The sequence below is a fragment of the Bufo bufo genome, chromosome 2, assembly GCF_905171765.1.
Source record: "Bufo bufo chromosome 2, aBufBuf1.1, whole genome shotgun sequence".
Lineage (NCBI taxonomy): Eukaryota > Metazoa > Chordata > Amphibia > Anura > Bufonidae > Bufo > Bufo bufo.
In genome coordinates this window covers 507521444-507546325 of record NC_053390.1, presented here as the reverse complement: position 1 = coordinate 507546325, position 24882 = coordinate 507521444, and the positions used below count along the sequence as shown (strand labels likewise).

At 42.4% G+C, this 24882-nt stretch overlaps 1 protein-coding gene across 1 annotated transcript in view; it reads left to right on the top strand.

The window, feature by feature from the left end:
- LOC120990953 (low-density lipoprotein receptor-related protein 2-like) overlaps window positions 1–24882 on the top strand; it is a 41935-nt gene that overhangs the window by 2087 nt on the left and 14966 nt on the right. Inside the window, exons 2-6 of the mRNA XM_040419843.1 lie at window positions 10153–10291; window positions 10553–10696; window positions 10840–10965; window positions 11402–11509; window positions 17794–18030. Coding sequence (XP_040275777.1) covers window positions 10153–10291; window positions 10553–10696; window positions 10840–10965; window positions 11402–11509; window positions 17794–18030 — 754 coding nt within the window. The remainder of the gene's footprint in view (window positions 1–10152; window positions 10292–10552; window positions 10697–10839; window positions 10966–11401; window positions 11510–17793; window positions 18031–24882) is intronic.

Here is a 24882-nt window from a genome sequence, read left to right as displayed (position 1 = left end):
CAAATACCTTCTCCAGAAAACACTGTGTGAACCTATGCTCACGTCAGTTTTAGACTAACACCTTCACTGCTTGAAACGCGCTTCTTGTGAGTGGATTCCGTAGTGAACTGTGCTCCTTTGACTGGAAGGCACAATATTATTATGTATAATGCTGTGGTGTCCCTGCCCGACACTACCTATAATGTGTACTCTCATATTGCTGTTGGTACAAATCATTACAGTTGAAGTTGGGAAGATATGCATCATTTTAAATCATCATAATGCCATGAAGTCTGGTTACAAGAGTAGAGTTCACTACAGAAATTCGTGCTTCCATAGGGAATGTGTTTCATGCAGTGAACATGATCTTCTGAAACTGGCCTTGGGGGAGTTTGTGTACCGGCTGCCACATAGCTGAAACCCCATCCACTCTTGGTGGCCACAACTTTGCAGGTAAAGCGGATGTTTTTCAAGCAACAGGTGAGTGGGGTTTTGGCTGTATGCTGCAGCCTAGACATGTAAATCCAAGTGTAAGTTTATTTTAAAGATTTATCCATTTTAGAACTTGGGGGATTTAAGAAAAATATGTATTCACTCCTTGCTTCATAATGATTCAGCTTTAACATTAAAGACTGCCTTTCTGAAATTCTTCAGGTAAACCCAAAAAGTGTAACAATAGCATGTACCAGTGTGCCAGCTTTGACTGCATTCCTACTGATGTAGTTTGTAATGGAAAACTTGACTGCTCAGATGGTTCAGATGAAGGCGGAAAATGTCAAGTGCCATGTGAAGAAGACTGTTCCCTTGCCTGCTATAGATCTCCCCTTGGTCCAGTAAGTGCATATGCCCAGTGAGCAGCATTGGACATAATTTAAACTACTTTCAAGTTGTCAGTTTTATAATGAAGCAAACGTTTTTTTTCTCCTGCCTGTGTGGACAGCTTATGCCTATGTAAAAAAAAAAAAAGCTTTCAGTAAATTGGTTATGCATGTTCTTGACAAGGAAAATGCAGACAATATTGTATCTGATATGCATCTTGGTATCGTACTCCTCATCTATGCCATCCAAAAACATCAACTTTTACAGAAATTACCTTGCAGTGCAGTCAGAAGTCAACCAGGGCAGGAGAGACCAAACAAAGCACTTGAGACCAGAATTTAGATTTATTTAAATATTTTATTGGTATATGTTAAAAAACTAACCATGAATTAAATTTTAAGTTTGTCCAGTTTTTGTGCAGTGCTAGATGTACTGTATTTTTTGAATTACAGAATTAACTTTTTTCTATGTTTTCAGAAGTGTATATGTGGTGACGGCTTCAAGTTGAGTGTCAACAGTAGTATGTGCATTGACATAAATGAGTGCAAAGAACTTGATCCATCACCATGCAGCCAGTCTTGCATCAACCTCAATGGCACATTCAACTGCACTTGTCATCCAGGTTATGTTCTGCAGCCAGACGGTCACCAATGTAGAGTTGCAGGTAAATCTTTCCTTAAGTGGGTTGTTTGAATAAGAGAATCGGATTCAGCACTTGTCAAGTTTACTGAAATAAACAAGGATCTACCTGGGTTGTATAGGAATGTAAGCCTGTTCCACACTCCCAAATCTGGATGCAAGTTTGTGACTGTTACAGTTGGCAGTGTTTCCCCCCACATGTTCTTGAATAGCCAGAAACCACTTGGTCTACATGGCTTAATATTCTATAATGCAGTGGAACTCACTGTGGTCTATTTAAATTTAGTGTTTTGGCACAGTAGCTTGGGCTGTATGTCAAGATTCAATGAAAAGGGTCCTCAGTCATTCATACCTTTTTTAATGGGTAACTGGAAAGATCATGACAAATTGACAGGTTTCATGAATAGGCATGAAATCTGGCAACGGATGCCTTTGTGTTGTACTTCCTAAGCAACAGACTGTCCCAAATGTGGTCAGTTTAGTGGCTGTCCTTTTGTGGGTAAATCGGAATTTAATCTCCATTCATATTTTAGGTATAGAACCAGTTTTACTGGTAGCAGTTAAATTTGATCTTCTGTTATACAAGTTGCGTTCATTGGAAGAGGAGATCCTTATGTCCACAGATAAAAACTCAATGATCTTTTCTGTGGATTATGACATAATGGAACAGAAAGTTTATTGGATGGACCTGAATTCAGAGAGCATTAAGTGGATAACTTTGGGCACAAAAATAAAAGGAACTCTAGTTAAAGGTAAGGACTTGTTTTACATGTTTTGTACTACCAGGGTTACATAATACTTTCAAGGGCTGCTGTTAAGATGTTGCATTGTTCTGTTATTCAGGAATTAAGTCTGATTGCATAGCTGTTGACTGGGTTGGTCGCAACCTATACTGGACAGATGGAATAGCTGGTCAGATCATTGCAACTGCTCTAAATGCTTCTTGGAAAGGCTTTCCTGAATACACAGTCATACTGGATGAAGATCTGGATCAACCACGTTCTTTGGTTTTACAGCCACTTAGTGGGTGAGCTATAAGTACTTAGCAGCTTGGGGGAAAATTGGTGAACCTGCTATAAACTAAATTAAAACCTCAAATCCTTCTTTCAAGGAAATGCCTCATCTATTTACAAAACGTCTTGGAGTAGTTGTCTTGGCCAATTTTCTATTGCTCCAGGTTAATTTAAGTATAGCTTGGCTACAACTCTGGTTTCTCCACAAATGTTTAGCTGAAGATTTAATGTGGTAAACTGTATAATCAGATTACACAGTGTTTATGTTCAGTTATAATCTGATTATACAGTGTTTATGTTCAGTTATAAAAGTGTTTAGCTAATTGTGTAAGTCAGTAAATAATCCTTTCTGTATTTCTAGTCCTAACTGCAAGAACATTCTTAATGCTCACTAAAATAGATTACAATAGTTAACCTGGTAAGGGATTGTCTAACATATGTTTTACTACTTTTTCGAATTTCAGACTTATGTACTGGTGTGAAATTGGAGTGCAGCCCCAAATAGAGCGTGCTGGAATGGATGGCAGTCAAAGACTGGTTCTAATTGAAGAACAACTTGGTTGGCCAACCGGATTAGCACTCGATCTGCTGAGTTTGAGAATTTATTGGTCTGATGATAAATTTCACTCTATTGGTTCAGCCAGTTTGGATGGGACTGATATTAAGGTAGTTACTGTTAAAAAAAAAAAAAAAAAAAAAAAAAAAAAAACTTTTGCAATTCTGTTAAATAATTCTATATCTGTCATGTCCTACATGGGTCCTCGTTGAAACCTCTTAATCAGCTAATAGAGCCCTCTACTACTCGCCCCGGTCACACTTTTCAATATCTCCAGCTCCAACACTTTTACTCGTCCATGCGCAAAACCCACGCTCTGTCTAGATCCCTAACGTCATTCGAACAAATGTGTCTGGCCCCTTCGGCAGTGTTCAGGGATATTTCCACCATCTACAACCTACTCACCCTCCAACACTCTACCCAACTCCCCCCTTTCTGTTCAGCCTGGGAACGTGACTTGGATGTGCAGCTCACCCCTTCTCAGTGGAGGAGAGCCTTCCTCCTGACTCATAAGGCGCTGATTCCCACAAGGGCGCAGGAGACAAATTATAAGGTCCTGTCTAGATGGTACAGAGTTCCTGCTCTCCTACATAAATGGTTCCCGACTGTTTCCAATAACTGTTGGAGATGTCTGTCGGAAGAAGGCACCATGCTTCATGTCTGGTGGCAATGCCCCCTCCTGCGACCTTTTTGGGACTCAGTGCATAAAGTCACGCGGAGCGTGACAGGGATTCCTATTCCCAATACGCCTGAATCCCTCTTACTGTCCATATTTGACCTGACTATCCCAGCCTACAAAGCCTCCCTCCTGAAATATATGCTTCAAGCCGCTAGAACGGTCATCCCTCGTCATTGGAAGTCATCTTCCCCCCCCTGTACTCAAGGAGTGGTTTGAGGAAATTGCTCTCCACCAAAGAATGGAGGACCTGATCTGTGTTACCCCTCCAGATGTTGCTCGTTTTACTAAAGTATGGAGTCCCTGGGAGCTGTTTCGCACTTCTGACGAATTCCGGGAAGCGTGTCTGCAGCAAGTGTTCGTATAGGGTTCCCTCCTTTCCTCCCCTCCTTTCTCCCTTGTCGTTTCTCTCTCTCTTGTCCGTGTCTTGTTTTTTCGTCCCTTGTAATTGTTGAATTTTTTTTTATTTTTTTTATTTTTTTTGGTACTATTCCTCTTTTGCGGTTATTATTGTTATTGGGATAGGCTCCCAATTGTATTGAAAAACTATTGTTGCCTTATGTATTCTACACTCACCAGTAAGAATCTTGTATTTACCTTGTAACCTTGTCAATACTTTTTCTGGAAAAAAATAAACGTTTTGAATGATAAATAATTCTATATTCCATGTCAAAATTTAATTTAAGAGTAAATAAATCTAGCAAGTTTCACGCTAGCCACTAAACCTAAAAACACTGCTGGCACTTGTTCTGAAATCACATTACAAGTGTCATCTCAATATCGGAGGAATTCAATGAGATGACCTCTATATAGATAAGAAGTATCCACTATGTACGACGGTAAGTGATGGTCAGAGCTCATCACTTACTCCCCCTCCCTGTTTAGTAACAGGTAATGGAGCATGCCCAGAAAACTCTCCTATGAAGTAAATGAACATTTCCTATTGTGCACTAAGATCAATGTTAATGCTGCTGTACAGTATCTCAACACTGTTAACAGTAGGGCAGGCAAGATGGCTGCCGCTCCACCCCATAATGTACAGAGAATTATCAAAAAAACTCACGAGAAAATGGAATATGTATCACTATCTTGTTTAATAAGCGGAACCTATTAAAGTAAATGCATTGATATTTTTGTAATCTAAACCACTGTTCTTTTAACCCCCTCCCCCATATAACATGCTTGCCTCAAGTGAGTGTACATATTTCAGTACAGCAGAGGTCTGCCAGCTCAAAGTGCATCTCTCCAAGGAGCAAAGGATCAGATGGGCCAAAAGTCCATAATGTCTAATGCCTCTATACTGTTAATAAGATGTCTAGGGACTGCCAACTGTGTCAACTCACCTTAGACTAAAAATTCTAATCTGTATGGCCAGTCTACTTTAGAATTAATAGGAAAGCCTTAGGATTTTCTTAATTTTGATTCAGGTGATTGAAATGAAAAACATTCAAAGCCCCTTCGCCTTGACAGTGTTTGAGGATGAGATTTACTGGTCGGAAATAAAGGCAAGGACTGTACAAAAAATAAGTAAGAAGACTGGTAAGAACTTCTCTGTTCTAATAAAGCGGCATGGACAACCATATGGACTCAAGGTACTTTGCAAAGTGTAACATCTTTCTATGACTGTGTGTAGTTAAAGGCATTTTCTGGGTGTTTAATATTGATGACCCATCCTTAGGATAGGTCATCAATATCAGCTGTTTGAAGAAGTTAAAGTGCTCCTGTGAGCACCATGGTATCTTTGCAAGCTTAGAGTACAGTGCTGTCTATTGCATACTGGTTGTGCTTGGAATTGTAGCTTGGGACAAGTCACTTAAATGGGACTTTGGTGTGCCTAGGCCATGTGACTTATGAACATAACCCAGACCTAGGAAGAGGCCATGGCGCTCTTCATACACCTGATCAACAGGGTTGCTAGGAGTCAGAACCCCACCGACCAGATATTGATAACCTATTCTGAGGGTACTGTAGGTCACCAAAATTAAACACTCAAAGCTCTTTTAAAGGAGTTCTATGGACACTTTCAAGTTAAAGGGGTTATATCAATAGCATTTATGTAGATAAAGTTAATACAAGCCACTTACTAATATACTGTGATTTGCTGGCTGTATTCTTTTTTCCATCACATTACACACTGTTTCCATGGTTACAACCACCCTACAATCCAGCAGCAGTGGCCGTGCTTGCACACCATAGAAATAAACACCAGCCTATGTGCGGTCCCGGCCACCAGAGAGGCTGGTGTTTCTCCTATAGTGTGCAAGCACAGCAACTGCTGCTGGATTGCAGGGTGGTCATAATCATGGAAACGAGCAGTATATAATGTGATGGAAAAATTAGTCTAGGCAGCAAAGGAAGCAATATGGACAATCGCAATAAATTAAAGAGTGCCATGTATTCACTCTCTATACATGATAAATGCCACTTGCTGAAGTGGCACAACCCCTTTAGTGCTTTATGTATCAATCTTGAGAAATTGACTTGTATATTACATATTTGTATCACATAAATCTGAAATGGGATGCAAGTCTGTCTTATGGCAAACTGCGTAAAGTTGGTCACAAAGTAGATTTAGAACTTGTCTGGTAGAGCTGTCTGCATGGTTGGACTGGTGTTTCTTGGGCTCGCCTAACTATACATAATGTGTACTTTTCATTTTTCCCAGTATGTAAAAAAAAAAAATGTATGAGAATTGACAGATACTTAGATACTTCCTGCTTTCATAACTGGAAAACAGTAATTCTGAGCTTTCTGCATTAGCTCTCTGAATAAATTTTAAGAACATTTATATAGTTCTTTAATCAAACCCTACCTGGTTCCCTCGACTTGGATACCAGCAGTACAGTAAGTGGAGCAGCAGTATAGTGAATGCAGTAGAAGAATATTGTAAAACAAGAATAAAATTGTAATAAAAATACTAAGGAGAAACTGCAATCAGATGTGGTTGGAAAATCCTCAATACGTGATTTTATACCTGCCTGGGATAAACACGTCTATCGTAAGATGAATGAGAAATTATAAGGACCAAGTAGATGGACCATGCAGCCTTTTCTGTTGCCTAGGGTCTGTTTTTCTATAAAAAGCAGCCTAAGAATCAACTACCACATCGAAGATGAGGCTATGCACAAATGTTTTATTTCATAATTATCATTGTACATGGGACATATCGTCAAGAAGGTTTAATTCATAAATGAGAAAATGGGTCTAGTAGCAAGTGATTGGCTCCAGTTGGGGTTGTTTTCTGCTCGAGTTTAGGGTCTATTGTAGTTTGAGCATGGACCCACCAGAGGATCTTCTGGTGCTCTAGTGGGCCAGCCCAAAACTCATCTGGATGGTTTGGGAGAGTCCTAGTTGCAGAGAGAATCACTCTACCTGTGTTTTTTTTTTTTTTTTTTGTAGCATTTGACCAGGGGTAGAGACTGGATGAGTCAATATCTCATCAGCAGGGCTTCACCTTTTTTTCAGTGAAGAAGCATCCATAGAATGTTTCGGCAGATAAGAACCATTTGGCCCATCTAGTCTGCCCAATATACTGAGTACTATGAATAGCCCTTGGCCCTATATTATATGAAGGATGGCCTTATGCCTATCCCATGCATGCTTAAGCTCCTTCATTGTATTTTCAGCTACCACTTCTGCAGGAAGGCTATTCCATGCATCCACTACTCTCTCAGTAAAGTAATACTTCCTGATATTACTTTAAACCTTTGCCCCTCTAATTTAAAACATGTCCTCTTGTAGCAGTTTTTCTTTTAAATATTCTCTCCTCTCTTTTACCTTGTTGATTCCCTTTATGTATTTAAAAGTCTCTGATATCCCCTCTGTCTTGTCTTTCTTCCAAGCTATACATGTTAAGGTCCTTTAACCTTTCCTGGTAAGTTTTATCCTGCAATCCATGTACCAGTTTAGTAGCTCTTCTCTGAACTCTCTCCAAAGTATCAATATCCTTCTGGAGATATGGTCTCCAGTACTGAGCACAATACTCCAAATGAGGTCTCACTAGTGCTCTGTAGAGCGGCATGAGCACCTCCCTCTTTCACCTGCCACAGAATTGAATGTTCCTGACATATAGCCTGTCGCTGACCATTTCTTGGCCAGCACCACTGCTCTGAAGCAGAGCCTGTCAGGGCTGGGCTAAATCTCTGGACTGTCAATCTTGTGGTAGGTCAGAGATTCTTCACCTGCCCCCTTCAGCTGAAGACCTTATGAGACTATTTATTCGCTCGTCTGTAGTAGTCAATCCTCAGAACTAGCTTTGCAACTGTAGATGGATTAGAATGTAGTTGTGGGATTCACCCCAATTCAATCTTATTATAGTAGCATTTAATTGTATATACTAGTAGATGAATTATTGAAGTCTGCTTTAAAAACAAAACTGTCCATTCTGAAGCACAAAATCAGAAGACCTGTTCAACAGAAGCTTTCATGTTAGTCCCAAATATTCATTCATAACTCTTGCTGATTTATGCAGAAGGCATTAGTTGACCAGTGTTCAAACAAAAAATAACATGGACCGTTAGTTTACAGCAAATTCAATTGCACCTATTATCAGCGTACCGTAATTGTTTTTATATTTTACTGTGATCATTTCAAAGCCAAATACCGTAATGCATACATGTCTTTCTTAGGTAATGCATAAAGTTTTGCAACCAACAACTGACGATCCTTGTCGAAAACTGAAGTGTTCTCATATGTGCCTGATTGGTCCTGGATTAAATGCAAGCTGCTGGTGTCCCACCGGACTCGTGCTTTTAAGTAACTTGCATAGTTGCGTTCTACTTAAGGATTTGCCATTTCTTTTAATTGCATTGTCGTCATCGGTCATTCAGGTATACTAACTAAGTTAAGCAAACATATGTCCTCTTTTATCGGTATGGTCATCTACAGCCTAAGACAGGGATCTGTATAGTATTGAAAGTGTCACTAATCGCATAAAGATGCTCAGGGGTGGATTGGAAAATCAGTGGCCCTGGGGGAATAAAAAAAAAATCAAGTGGCCCCATTTTGTAGTCCAGTCCGAATTGACAGGAGATCCAACACAAATAGGAGGGGGCCAGCAATACTGTATTGAGTCACATACTACCCCAGCAGAGCTAAATACTTCAACAGCACAAAATACCTTCGCAAAAATGCTGCTATAGTAGCCAGCGCTAGCTGCCATGGTCGGTCCTCTTACTCCAGCTGCTTTAGACTGGCAATACAGTTGGAGTCAGGAGGGGAACCTCAGATCATTAATTACCATGGCCACTGGCCATGAAGAGGGCTCGGGTGGCTCCCTGGACACAACCCAAATATGCTGTTGGCTTGTGACTGCAAATAAAGTATAAATGAAACCTACCCTTGAAGCATCTGCCCACGATTTTGGCTGTTTTGCATAGTATTGTAATAGGGATTCCATTGTAGTGCATGAGGCATCTGCTAGATCATATTTCTCAGATTTCCAGTGGAGGTTTTTGTCTGATTCCAAACAAAGCAGACCACAACATGCCATTTATACACAGCTTTTTCTCCCCTGGAAGCATTACTCTTAAGAGGCAATAGCAATCCATACAAGCTGCTGTGTGCCTTCTTGGTCAACCAAAGAATGTCCCAACATTGGGAACACATGACCACTGTCAGCAAAAGCAGTGCTTATTTCAGGCAAATCATGATGGATATATACATTGAGGTGCAGTATACAACAGGGGCATGTGGGGGAGAATAGAAGTGGTGGTAGGACCACCACTGTAAATACTAGCACCCTCAGTGACACCAACTCTGACACTCCTTGAGTTCATGCAGTAAGTAGGACCAGCCCACTCCTACCAGGATGGAAGAAAGAGGATGATTAACCCTGTTACTGCCAACCATATCTTCTCTATCGGAATACAAGGCAGAACGTATCATACACATATAACATAATACACAATAGAACAAGCAGTTGGGTCTGGGTTACTGCACATGCACTTGACGAAAATGTTGTACTAATAAAAAAAAAAAATCAATCTAAACAAGGTAGTTACTGGCATGCATAATGGAAGATTTAGTGTCCCTTTCTACCACAGGTGCCATACACAATGAATAGCTGTTGCAAATGCTCATTTGGCTGACAGCTCTCCTAACTTCCCCATGCACGTTGATACACCAGTTTTCTTGCATGTTATTTCTTGTAATGTCAAATCTGTTAGGCTGTGTACACCCCCATGCTTCCCATCCACTCCCAACCTATGTGAAAGGTGGCTTGCACAAAGATTTGACTTTTCTACACCAGAAAATGTGTACAAACCTTGATGATAAATGTGCCATGAAGGGTTTACACTTTTGAGTTATATCGAATGATCACCTGTTGATAAAAATAGGCATACAGAGTACCAACCAAACTAATATTTTACACAAATGATCAAAATCTAGTAGCTACCCTATATGTTATTATATTCAGGTAACCACTAATCTTGTGAAACATACCTAACCTAGTAGTCTTTTGTCCTTAGGTCGATTTGCAAAAACTTAATTTGGTGGACCAGAAAGTTCCTACAAAGAATGAGATTGCAAGCCTGACTAATGTTAACCAGATCTCTTCTATTGACTTCATCATGCAAGATCGAACCCTTGTTTTTGCTGTTAAACATGGTGGATATATAGCCTCAACAAAAGTTAAAGATTCTGTTTCAAAAGATTGGAAAAAAGTTGTTCATGTTGATGACAGTGTGACTTCTGTTGCTGTGGACTGGGTAACTGGAAATATCTTCTGGATTAGCACATCCAAACCATCCATTCAAGTGGCAACTTCAAATGGCATGTATAAAGCTGTAGTTTTAGAGGAGGACTTGTATACACCAACCTGCCTTGCACTCTATCCACACTCTGGCCTAATGTGCTATTTTGATGCAGGCCTAGAAGGTAGAAGAAACAGCCCTAAGTTAGCATGTGCAAATATGGATGGAACAAATAGGAGAATACTGTGGAGGAAGAGTAAAGCTGTGGTAGGTCTGACATTTGCAGACTCTGGAACCAGACTTTATTGGGCTGACAGAGGTAAATATATATTTTTAGTCTTTATATAACCCCCAATACAATCAAATATGAACTTTGTTCCAACAAAAGGTTCCTTAAAGTTTGCTACATAATGACTTGCTGTTGAAGATCCTAAGTAAATTAACTTTGAGTTTGACTTGCAGGATATGGTACTATTGAATCAATTAAGGTTGATGGAACAAGTTATAAGGTGGTCCGGAGTAGACTGCATGGCGTAAACATGTTCACTGTTGAGGATAATGTATTGTTCTGGACTACTTTTGATAATGGTATGTTTAATTACAGTATTTTCCATTTTAAACTATAATTAATGGTCTTAATTTCTACACTTTGCACAGTGTTACCACTTCTATAAAAACATGTTGGCATTTTTGCTTACATTTGGGACAAACGTTACAGCACTCAAATTTGTCTGATCAGTGCATTTACTTGGTAGCAGTGCTATATCTGTTAGCTTCAACATCTGCTGATCAGTGAGGGTCCAACACCCAGCACCTGCACTGAAGTGATATTAACTATCCTAAGGATAGTTAATCAATATCTAGAACATTTTCGAGCCTGATTGCAGACTTAAAAAAAAATGGGCCAATTTTATGTAGTTCCAGATCTGAACTAAGTGACAAGCCTTATACTGTGGTCAATTCTATAACTCGCAGTCTGTCCAGTTCAATACCAATCCTTCATTAATCTTATTCTGTCTTTTAGATACAGGAAGAGTTTGGTTTAGTAAAATTGGCACAAGTGAAAATAAATATTTTGAAATGAACCAAAAAGTGTTATATCTAAAAGTATCTAGCCGACCAGCTCAGCAAGGTAAGGTGTTAATAAATATTGTGAATGAAGTATCACACTGTCCGGGTCTTTGTTTGTGGTACATAGGTCCTAGCCTGATACAGGAGAATATCTTGCCAATGTTGTTCACTGGAATCTGTATTTCAATTATATTCTGGGGACAATTGTCCAGCTTGTAGACCCTAGCAACTATTCAGGCTACAAATTACAGGGCGTAGGGCTTGTTCATAAACTAAGAACCAAGTCCCACAGGTTAAGAATGCCTTGTTCCAGCCCTACAGCATATCTCATTAGTGCCCATTTGGTTGCCACGTAGATTAGCCTTCCAGATGGAGACTGAGCTCCTGAAACCCGGGGTTCAAGTAGTATAGAGGAATTCATAGGCTGCTCCATCTTCTGCAGATCATCCGTAAGTGCAAATGACTTACTAACCCTTAGGAACATCCTTCCTTACTTCCATGACTTCATGATGAAGTGGTCTGTATCTGGTAGACCCAGTACCCCAACTCTAATACCCTAGAACATCTATGTCCTAGCTTTTAACATGATGGCTGCTTATTACGGGGGCAAAATTACAAGCTGCAGCCTTGGCAGTCAAGATTTTCCACTGTTGGGAACTTAGATTTTCCATTAGCCATTAGTGCAGTCATGATTGCATGAGCCACACTTTTTGCCCAGTTTTTGAATTTTTGATGGATTTTTTGCTTTTGTGGCCTTAACTTAAAGGGGTTGTCTTACTTCAGCAATTGGCCTTTATGTAGAGAAAGTTAATACAAGGCACTTACTAATATTATTAGTGTTGGGCAAGCATGCTCAGCTGAACACCATTTTGACTCTAGCACCGCGATTCTCTGCACATCGCTGTGTTCGGCCGAACACTGCGTGTGCTCGAGCGTGACACTAGTCTTCTCCCCGCACATTTGTTGGCTGCTACACAGCCAATAAACGTGCGAGGAAGTACTGGCACTCACTGCAATACCGTAGCAATGTTGGTTACTGGCATTAGTGATTGGCTGGCCGGAACGAGTCATTGGGTGTTATATAGCACCCGATGACACGTGGTTCGGCTCACTCTTAGTCAGGGAGAGCTGCAGTAGAAGGGACAGAGTGTAGGAACAGGAATTTTTTTTTTTTTTTGGCGGGGTTTAGTGTTAAAAGGTGTTGGAGACCCAAAAGTCCTTTTAAGGACTATTGTTTTATCTGTCTGCAATATATATTAGTGCAACCTGCGCTAAATTGTGTGCAGTTGTTTGGCTGCTGCTGATAGTGACACAACCTCTGCTACATCTGTTGTTACATTTTGCATCCTAAAAATCTGACATTCAGCACAAATGTTTGGCTGCTGCTGACAGCGACATTATCTGCATTACATCTCCTGTATAATGTTTGCGCATCCTTAAATGTGACTTTCAGTCTAATTTATTTGCGCATACTTATAAAAGCTGCGCTACTGTACATGTGACATACTTGCAAGCATATATACCATTTAATATGCTGAAGGTGATCAGTAAGGAACGGGGAAGTGGCCGTGCTGCTGATTGTGCACGCCGAAGTCGTGTCCCTGGGCGCGGTGAAACTGCCTGCTGCCAGAACACAAGAAACACTCATCCATGATGCCTAGCTTCATGTCCAAGTTAGCAGGGCGGTGCAGGACACCACTCTTGAAGCAGCAGATAATGCTTCCAGTCGGTTAAGCACCACCCTGTCTTCCACAAAGTCCAGTCTCGGTAGCTAAGAGTCTGGTAAACCGAATCCTCACCCTGATCCTCCTTCCTCCCACCATGGAGAGTCTTGGCAAACAAGTGATCCCACACTCGGATATTCCGAGGAGCTCCTTTCATCGCCATTCCTTGCTTTGGGCCTCTCGCCAAGCCCGCTTGAAGAGGGACATGAGGAGATCTTGTGCTCTGATTCACAAACTCTTGAATTCACAGTCAGAAGATGATGGTGGGGAACAGCAATTAGTGTTTCACGAGGTGGATAATGATGGGGATGATGAGACAAAGTTGCTAATAAGTGAGGTTCTTGTTGGGTCAACAAGTCAGGATGATGACAAGAGTGAGGAAGTGGAAGAGGAGGTGCTGGACGATTAAATCACTGACCCAACCTGGGAAGGTGGTAAGCCGAGCGAGGACAGCAGTACAGAGGGGTAGGGATCTGCAACAGGCTGGAAGAGGCAGTGGGGTGGCAAAACTGTTCCCCGGAGCACCCCCTTGCCGCAATCTCCCTTGCCAAGGGGTAGGTGTTCTGCAGTCTGACGTTTTTTTTTTTTTAGGAAAGTGCGGATGGTAAAAGAATGATCATTTGCAACCTGTGCCATAACAAAATGAGCAGGGGCGTGAACACTAGCAACCTCACCACCACCAGCATGATCTGTCACATGGCATCAAAACATCCTAATCGGTGGGCCATACGCCTGGGTCCACAATCTGTCTGCGGGTCACACCACTGCCTCCACTTCCACTGTTACGTGCTGGCCAATCCCCTGTCCAAGACGCAGGCCCGAATGCCTCCCACACTGCACCTGTACCTTCGCAAGCACCATCAGCTAGCACATCCACTTCTGTACGCTGCGCTGGGACACAGATGTCCATTCCCCAGGCCTTTGAATGAAAGCGCAAGTACCCAGCCACCCACCCACAGGCCATAGCACTAAATGTACATCTTTCCAAATTGCTGGCCCTGGAAATGTTGCCATTTAGGCTAGTGGACACTGAGACTTTCCGCAGCCTAATGGCTGCTGCAGTCCCTCGTTATTCACTCCCCAGCCGCCACTATTTTTCCCAGTGTGCCGTCCCCACCTTACACCAGCATGTGTCCTGTAACATCACCCATGCCCTGACCAACGTAGTTATTGGGAAGGTCCACTTAACGACTGAAACATGGACAAGTGCTTTTGGCCAGGGACGTTACATTTCCCTGACTGCACACTGGGGGAACGTTGTGGAGGCTGGGAGCGAGTCGTACCCTGGGATGGCACAGGTGCTACCACCGCCAAGGATTGCGGGCCCGACTTCAATCAGGATTTCCGCCACCACCTACATTAGTGGCTGCAACCCCCCCCTTCTCCTCCACTTCCACCTCTGAATTCTCATCTTGTAGCACCAGTCAGACATCAGTCACTAGCTGGAAGCAGTGTAGCACTGCAGTGGGGAAGCAGCAACAGGCTGTGATGAAACTAATTTGCTTAGGTGACCAACAGCACACCGCTGCAGAGCTGCATGAGCTGTGGCTCTTGCCACTCAACCTACAACCAGGCATGGTTGTCTGATAATGGCCGTAACTTGGTGGCGGCTTTTGAGCTGAGCAAGCTCTCGCACACCATGCCTAGCCAACGTGTTCAACTTAGTGGTTCAGCGGTTTCTCAAAACCTACCCCAATTTGCCTGAGCTACTGGTGAAGGTGCACCGCGTGTGTGCCAATTTCCGCAAGTCATAGACTGCTGCCTCTGGTCTGACAACGCTGAAGCAGTGCAACGTGAGCACGCGCTGGAACTCCATGTTCCACAGGTTGGTCAGGCTTTGTGAGCAGCAGAGGGCAGTAGTGGAATACAGGCTGCAACATGGTCGTCGCCTTTCCAGTCAGCTTTTGCTATTCATAAGCGAGGAGTAGGCATGGATGTGTGACCTCTGAGTTTTTTTGCAACTTTGAGGAATCAACACAGATGGTGAGCGGCGATGCCGCTATTATCTGCGTAACCATCCCACTTCTGTGTCTAATGAAACGCTTGCTGCTCACAATGAAGGCGGACGCTTTGCATGTGGAAATGGGGGAAGACCATACAGAGGGTGATAGCCAGACTACCCTCAGTTTGTCTTCTCAGCGGGAATTGGAAGAGGAGCAGGAGACGGTTGCCTCCGCTAAATAGGGTAGTACCCATAGTGGGTTTATTCCATCTGTTAAGCGTGGATGGGCCGAAGAGGAGTAAGAGTATGAGGAAATTGAGTCATCCTCCTGATGAGGACAGCAAAGTCTTGTCTGTTGGGACTCTGGCACACATGGCTTACTTTGTTATGCTGCCTTTCCTGTGACCCTTGTGTTATATGCATTTTGGCCAACACCGATTTATTGGTTGTTCACCGTTCTCGACCCCCGCTACATAGAACTTCTCATCTGTCATTTCTGTGTTGGAGAGGACTAGCAAAATGGTGCAATACCAGAAGGTCCTTGTGGAAAAATTGCTCCAAAAATTTCCAGCTGACAATGCTGGCAGCAGAGTACGTAGTTCCTTGGGCAACCGAGGAGGGGAGACGAGGGGAACACACAGCAGTTCAAACAGAGTCAGGGCAACACTCTCCAAGGCCTGTAACAGTTTCATGACACCCGCCATCACCCTCACCCTGATGTGTGGCCAAGTGTCACAAGGAGGGAAAAATTTTGTAAGATGTTGAAGGAGTACGTAGCAGACGTGTCGGCATCCTCAGTGATCCCTCTGTGCCTTACAACTATTGGGTGTCCAAGGTGGACACGTGGCACAAACTGGCGCTCTATGCCTTGGAGGTGCTGGCCTGCCCCGCCACCAGTGTTTTGTCAGAGCGGGTATTTAGTGCTGCTGGGGGCATTATAACTGATAAGTGCATCCGACTGTCAACTGAAAATGCTGACAGGTTGACTCTTATCAAAATGAACAAGGCCTGGATTGCCCCTGACTTTTCTACTCCAGAGGAAAGCGGCTGAACATAAAGGCACTTTAAATGTGGCTTCCGCCACAAAAAAGGTATATGGTTCAATCTTCCTTTTCTCGTCCTCCTCCATCATATCAACATGCTTATTATTTTGCCCTCGCTCCTAATGTTTTAGAGGGTCAGCTCGGCAGCGGGCCCTTGCTCCAAATGTTTTTGAGGGTCACCAGCAGGCCATCCATTATTTTTTAAGGGTGTATGCTGCCCTCCTTTATGTGTAATAAAGGGTGTATTAGATTGCTGGTTCCTTGTAATTTTTGGAAGCCCGTTCACTTAGTGCATAGGCTTTGAGTGTAGGAGTCCCACTACCTGAACAATTGTACCACAATGTGAATAAGGCCCTCCTTTATGTGATAAACAGGTTGTATTGGAGTGCCTCTACATTGTAATTTTTTGCAGCACTTGTACTTTCTTTCCTGTATATTTACTTGTATATAATGTTTTCTATCTTTCCTCTAAAATCGATTTTATCTTTTGGTTTTGTGCATATTATTGTCAGTCTGTAAAAGTGGCGTACTACTCGGACAACATCGTTCCCATCAGCGACCTGGGAGTCCAAGATGCATCCAGACATCCTCCCCATGCTGTTCCCGAACCATTTCGGTGGTGTTTCCATCAATTTCTGACCTTTTCCTGTGAACCAGACACCCTCCCCTCTTCAAACAGGGGGTACCTGTTTTAATACTCGGGTTCTCCCATTGACTGACTTCATTGTGTTCTGTAGAGCACCCGAGCATACCAAAGTGTTCTACTCGACCACCCGAGCACTTTGCTCGATCAACACTAATTATCCATATTGCCTCCTTTACTGGATTTGATAAATTTTTCAATCACATTATACACTGCTCGTTTCCATGGCTACGACTAGTGTTGATCGCAAATATTCTAATCGCAATTTTTATTGTGAATAGTGGCACTTTGAGAATTCGTGAATATCTACAATATAGTGCTATATCTTCGTAATCGCAAATTTTCAATTTTTTTTTTCTGCAGTACCCATGATCCCTCACTGCTTCTTGCTTGTGGGCCAATGAGAAGGCTGCAGTTTCTTTGACTCTAGGAGTATTGTTCATCGCGAATGTTCGTATCGTGAATTTTAATTGCAAATTTAGCTTTTTTTTTTTTTGAAAATGACTGGATCACAAATTCTCGAATTTGCTAATATATGACGAATATTTGCCCAAATTTTCGCAAATATTGCGCATTCAAATATTGCCCTGCCGCTCATCACTGGTTACGACCACCCTGCAATCCAGCAGCTGTGGTCGTGCTTTAACACTACAGTAAAAAGTATCGGCCTCTCTGGTGGCCAGGACTGTGGCAGAGTACATAGGCTGGTGCTTTTTTCTATAGTGTTCAAGCATGAGCACCACTGATGGATTGCAGGATGGTTGTAACCATGGAAACGAGCAGTGTATAATGTGATGGAAAAATTAATCCAGGAAGCAAAGTAGGTAATCTGGTTAATACTCTAGTAACTCCATTCTATTAACGTTCTCTACATGATAAATGCTATTTGCTGAAATAAGACATACTTTTAATTTTCATTTTTGTTGTGGAATTTGCACTTATTTACATTTAAATTGAATTCCTCTTAATGATTCCAGATTTCTTATTTAACAGCTAAAAATCAATGCTCTCAAAATAATGGTGGATGTAGTCAAATTTGTCTGCCAAACCTTGAAAGCCGCACATGTCGTTGTTCACCTACACATCGTCTAGTGGATGAAACAATATGCCTTGAAGAGCCTAAATGTACCAAAGGTTACTTGCTCTGCAAAGATGGATTAAAATGTGTCCCCAACAGCAATATATGTGACAATCAGAAGGACTGTTTGGATGGATCTGATGAGAAAGGCTGTAAGTGGTTATAATTAGGAGCATGAACATTGTAGAATGTCATTGTGTATAATCCCTGTGCTGATGATTTTGCTGACCTGGGTGGTAAAAAGCAAGTATTTCAGAGGTTCTAGATATAAATCTGATTTAATGTTCCATTATTTGGATACTCATTTGTCTGTCCAACTTGTTCATTTTGCAACCTGAAATATGGTGTTTGGCATACTTATCAACATATTGCTTGGTTTTTGTGGTCCTTGATTAAGCTGCATGCTGCTGAGGGAATCCGAAGACCACAACTGCATGCTGAACATGGCATTTGTGACCCTTGTTCTACAGATTAACTGACCTATCATTTCTAATGACAGACCACCCCACACCAAAACTTCTGACATTTCAATTGTTTAGAGGCTCCATCACAACGATTAACCCTATTAAAGCAGACCTACTGGCTGGCAGTGGCGTACACACAATCCATGGGGCCCCGGTGCGAAACTGATTCATGGGGCCCCCTCCCAACCTTCCTCCATGGCCTGTAAGACTGAGCCATACCAATGTATAGCATGGTAATCTAGGACATTTCCCCTAAGTGCAACCACACAGTACTAATGCCCACCTTGTGGCCCCTAACAGTAGTTATGCCCACCTTTGTTCCTGTCACAGTAGTTATGCCCAGATATGTGCCTCCCTCACAGTACTTATGGCAGATTATGTGCCCCCTCACAGTAGTAATGCCCAGTTATGTGCCCCTCACAGTACTTATGGCAGATTGTGCCCCTTCACAGTATTTATGCCCAGATGTATTTATGCCAGATTGTGTCCCCTCACACAGTGGCGTACACACAATCCATGGGGCCCCGATGTGAAGCTGATCCATTGGCCCCCCCCACCCCATTTTTACAAAGAAGCGGCATATTTTCTTACTAAGGGCTCTTTCTGTGCGGCTAATCAGCTGCGTGAATGAGTGTCAAGCCCCATTCTGCACAGCAGAGACACCGAGCAGTAACATGATTGACTGACTGATCTTTTTACTACAAAATTACGGTGACCACTTTCTCACTGGTAATTTTGTAGTAAAAAGATCAGAGGCACGGAGCATTATCAATCATGTTAATGCTCCGTGTCTCTGCTGTCTGGAACGGGGCTTGGCTCTTTCACGCAGCGGATTACCCGCACGGGATCCGCTCTTGTTAAAGAGCCCTGAGCCCAATGCATGGCTACACTCACCAAGTCCTAATAAAATCTGGTCCTAGGTCATCCAAGGTGTCACTGGCGTCAACGTGATGTCCGCTGGATCCAGAACAAGGTCCCTGTAGTGAAATAAAAAAGAATAATCACATAAGAAAGGGATGGTGACTGCCCCTGTGAAATCACCAGCAGGGGGTGCTGTGCTGGCCTGTAAGACAGAGCCATGCCAATGTATAGCAGGGTAATCTAGGACATTTTCCCTTAGTGCAACCACAGTAGTAATGCCCACCTTGTGGCCCCTCACAGTAGTTATGCCAGATTGTGCCCCTTCACAGTAGTTATGCCCAGTTATGTGCCCCCTCAGAGTGGTTATGCCAGATTGTGTCCCCTCACATTAGATGTGCCCACATATGTGCCTCACAGTGGTTATGCCAGATTACGTGCCCCCTCACAGTAGTTATGCCTTCATATGTCCCCCCCTCACAGTAGTTTTGCCAGATCAGGTGCCCCCTCAAATTAGTTATGGCAGATTAGGTGCTCAGTAGAGATGGCCACTTTTGTGCCCCCTCACTCTAGTTGTGCCCATCAAACATCGACCCCCCCCCCCCCCCCCCCGCCGCAGCATTAGGAAAAAAAAACACACACATACTTACCTTCTTCACTGATGACAGGCTCCCACACTCATCTCGCTGCTGGCTGTGCTCAAGGAAAATTCCCAGGCTTTCAGCTCTCCTCCCACAGCCAGCAGCGCGATATGGGATGGGTGTGTGTGATTGCACGCTCCCCCCCCCCCCATATTATACATGTAATGGAGGCATGGAGCGCTCTGATGGGGCCCGAAATTGCCACAGTACTTCAGGCCGGGCCCCATCTGAGCGCTCCATTACATGTGAGTACAGCAGGGCCCCTGCAAGTGGCCTGGGGGGTGTCCACAGGCGGCCGGGCCTGGTCGCAACTGCGACCCCTGTATGTACGCCAGTGATCAAGGGGGCTTCAAATGAGACATGGCATCTGAAAACCAGTTCAGCAAAATCTGCCTTCCAAAAACCCTACAGCGCTCCTTTTCTTCTGCACCCTGCCGTTTGCCCTTACATCAGTTTATGACCACATGTGGGGTGTTTATGTAAACTGCAGAATCGGGGTAATAAGTTTTGTTTGGCTGTTAACCCTCCATGTGTTAAAGAAAAGGATTAAAATGGAAATCTGCCAAAAAAAATTGAAATTTCATCTCCATTTTCCTTTAACAAAGTTTGCAAGATCAGTTTTGAGTAACTTGAAGGGTGTAGTTTCTACAATTGGGTAATTTATGGGGGGTTTCCACTATGTAAGCCCCACAGTGACTTCAGAACTGAACTGGTCCTTAAATTTGACTTTGGAAATTTTCAGAAATTTCGAAAATTGCTTAAAAAATTCTAAACCTTCTAACGTACTAAAAAAAAATGACATTACCAAAATTATGCCCACATAAAGTAGATGGTCAGGTCCATAAATATTGGGACATCGACACAATTGTAACATTTTTGGCTCTATACACCACCACAATGGCTTTGGAATGAAATGAACAAGATGTGCTTTAACTGCAGACTGTCAACTTTAAGGGTATTTACATCCACATCAGGTGAACGGTGTAGGAATTACAACAATTTGCATATGTGTCTCCCACTTGTTAAGGAACCAAAAGTAATGGGACAATTGGCTTTTCAGCTGTTCCATGGCCAAGGTGTGTGTTCCCTCATTATCCCAATTACAATGAGCAGATAAAAGGTCCAGAGTTCATTTCAAGTGTGCTATTTGCATTTGGAATCTGTTGCTGTCAACTCTCAAGATAAGATCCAAAGAGCTGTCACTATCAGTGAAGCAAGCCATCATTAGGCTGAAAAAACAAAACAAATCCATCAAAGAGATGGCAAAAACATTAGGCGTAGCCAAAACAACTGTTTGGAACATTCTTAAAAAGAAGGAACGCATCAGTAAGCTCAGCAACACCAAAAGACCCGGAAGACCACGGAAAATAACTGGTGGATGACCAAAGAATTCTTTCCCTGGTGAAGAAACAGTTGGCCAGATCAAGAACACTCTCCGGGAGGTAGGTGTATGTGTGTCAAAGTCAACAATCAATCAAGAGAAGACTTCACCAGAGTGAATACAGAGGGTTCACCACAAGATGTAAACCATTGGTGAGCCTAAAAAACAGGAAGGCCAGATTAGAGTTTGCCAAACGACATCTAAAAAAGCCTTCACAGTTCTGGAACAACATCCTATGGACAGACGAGACCAAGATCAACTTGTACCAGGGTGATGAGAAGAGTATGGAGAAGGAAAGGAACTGCTCATGATCCTAAGCATACCACCTCATCAGTGACGCATGGTGGTGGTAGTGTCATGGCGTGGTCATGTATTGCTGCCAATGGAACTGGTTCTCTTGTATTTATTGATGATGCGACTGCTGACAAAAGCAGCAGGATGAATTCTGAAGTGTTTCAGGCAATATTATCTGCTCATATTCAGCCAAATGCTTCAGAACTCATTGGACGGCGCTTCACAGTGCAGATGGACAATGACCCAAAGCATACTGCAAAAGCAACCAAAGAGGTTTTTTTAAGGGAAAGAAGTGGAATGTTATGCAATAGCCAAGTCAATCACCTGACCTGAATCCGATTTTGAGCATCCATTTCACTTGCTGAAGACAAAACTGAAGGGAAAATGCCCCAAGAACAAGCAGGAACTGAAGACAGTTGCAGTAGAGGCCTGGCAGAGCATCACCAGGAATGAAACCCAGCGTTTGGTGATGTCTATGCGTTCCAGACATTAGGCTGTAATTGACTGCAAAGGATTTGCAACTAAGTATTAAAAAGTGAAAGTTTGATTTATGATTATTCTGTCCCATTACTTTTGGTTCCTTAACAAGTGGGAGGCACATATGCAAACTGTTGTAATTCCTACACCATTCACCTGATTTGGATGTAAATACCCTCAAATTAAAGCGGACAGTCTGCAGTTAAAGCACATCTTGTTTGTTTCATTTCAAATCCATTTGTGGTGTATAGAGCCAAAAATGTTAGAATTGTCTGTCCCAATATTTATGGACCTGACTGTATATGGGGAATGTTGATAAAAATTTTGAGGCGTCACGATCTGTCTTAACCACTTAAGGACCACAGGTTTATACCCCCCTAGTGACCAGGCCCTTTTTTTACAAATCGGCACTTCACAACTTTAACTGTTTATTGCTCGGTCATGCAACTTGGCACCCAAATGAATTTTACCTCCTTTTCTTCTCATAAATACAGCTTTCTTTTGGTGGTATTTGATTGCTGCTGATATTTTTCATTTTTGATATTAATCAAAATAGACCGCAATTTTCTCAAAAAAGTGTATTTTTAACTCTCTGGTTAAATTGTTCAAATATAATTACATTTCTATACAAGTTTGTGTCAGAATTTATTGTGCTACATGTCTTTTGATAAAAAAAAATCCAATAAGTGTATATTTATTGGTTTGCGCAAAAGTTATACAAACTATGGTACAAAAATGTGAATTTCCGCATTTTGAAGCAGCTCTGACTTTCTGAGCACCTGTCATGTTTCTTGAGGTGCTAGAATGCCAGGATAGTATAAATACCCCCCAAATAACCCCATTTTAGAAAGAAGACACCCCAAAGTATTCGCGGAGGGGCACGGGGAGTTCATGTATGATTTAATTTTTTTTCACAAGTTAGCGGAAAATGACACTTTCTGAGGGAAAAAAAAATAAAGTTTCCATTTCTGCTAAGTTTCTGGCCAAAAAAAAAATAATCTCCCACGGACTCACTATGCCCCTCAGTGAATACCTTGGGGTGTCTACTTTCCGAAATGGGGTCATTTGTGGTGTGTGTTTACTGTTCTGGCATTTTGGGTGGGGCTAAATTGTGAGCAACCCTGTAAAGCCTAAAGGTACTCGTTGGACTTTCGGCCCCTTTACGCACCTAAGCTGCACAAAAGTGTCACATGTGGTATTGCTGTATTCAGAAGAAGTAGGGCAATGTGTTTTGGGGTGTATTTTTACATATACCCATGCTGGGTGAGAAATATCTCTGTAAATTGAGAACTTTGTATAAAAAAAAATGTAAAGTTGTCATTTACAGAGATATATATTTCTTACACACAGTATGGGTATATGTAAAAATACACCCCAAAACACATTGCCATTGTTCAGAGTACGGCGATACCACATGTGTGACACTTTTTTGCAGCCTAGGTGCACAAAGGGGCCCAAATTCCAATGAGTACCTTTAGGATTTCACAGGGCATTTTTTACGCATTTGGATTCCAAACTACTACCCCATTTTGGAAAGAAGACACCCTAAGGTATTCCGTGAGGGGCATGGCGAGTTCATAGGTTTATTTTTTTGGCACAAGTTAGCGGAAAATGATAGGAAATTTTTTTTTTTTTTTCTTACAATCCTTTTCCGCTAACTTGTGCCAAAAAAGAAAATCTTCTATGAACTCGCCATGCCCCTCACGGAATACCTTGGGGTCTCTTCTTTCCAAAATGGGGTCACTTGTGGGGTATTCTGCCCTGGCATTTTGGGGGCCCTAAAGCGTGAGAAGTAGTTTGGAATTCAAATGCCTAAAAATGCCCTCCTAAAAGGTACTCGTTGGACTTTCTGCCCCTTGGCGCATCTTGGCTGCAAAAAAGTGTGGGGGTGTATTTTTACATATACCCATGCTGGGTGAGAGAAATATTATTTTTTTTATTTTATTTTTTTGGGCAAAAGTTAGCGGAAATTGATTTTTTTTTTTTTCTCCCTTTCCGCTAATTTGTGACAAAAAGTTCAATCTTTCATGAACTCAATATGCCCCTCAGCAAATACCTTGGGGTGTCTTCTTTCCAAAATGGGGTCATTTGTGGGGTGTTTGTACTGCCCTGGCATTTGATGGTCTCCGCAATCATTACATGTATGGCCAGCATTAGGAGTTTCTGCTATTCTCCTTAGGCCTCATGCTCACGACCGTTGTTTGGGTCCGCATCCGAGCTGCCGTTTTGGCGGCTCGGATGCGAACCGATTTACTTCAATGGGGCCGCAAAAGATGCGGACAGCACTCCATGTGCTGTCCGCATCCGTGGCTCCGTTCCGCGGCCCCGCTAAAAAAATATAACCTGTCCTATTCTTGTCCGCGCTTTGCGCAAATTATATTGCCGGCGCCGTTCCACAAATTGCGTTAGTCAACACGGGCGCCTTCTGTTTTTCGCGGATCCGCAGTTTGCGGACCGCAAAAAACGTCATGGTCATGTGCATGGGGCCTTATATTGAGCATATGGGTAATGAGATATATATATATTTTTTTCCGTTAAGCCTCTGGGCTGAAAGAAAGTTAACTGCACAGATTTCTTCATTCGCATCGATCAATGTGGATGGAAAAATCTCTGCCAAAGAATGTGCAAAAAAAAAAAAGCTGCGATCGCTAATAAAGATCCAAAAAGCTCAAAAGTGATCTTTATATTATGTTTTTGCAGTGATCAGAAAAAAAAAATTGTCACTGCGGTGGGGCGGACTGAACGCAAGTGTGGGCACAAGATCAGGCCTGATCGGGCGAACACTGTGTTTTTTGAAGAGCCTAAGGTGACCCTAATGTACTGAGATAGATCTGATTGCGATCAGTCTTGATCAGCACTAGTACTATATAGCATCTGTAAGTGATTAGC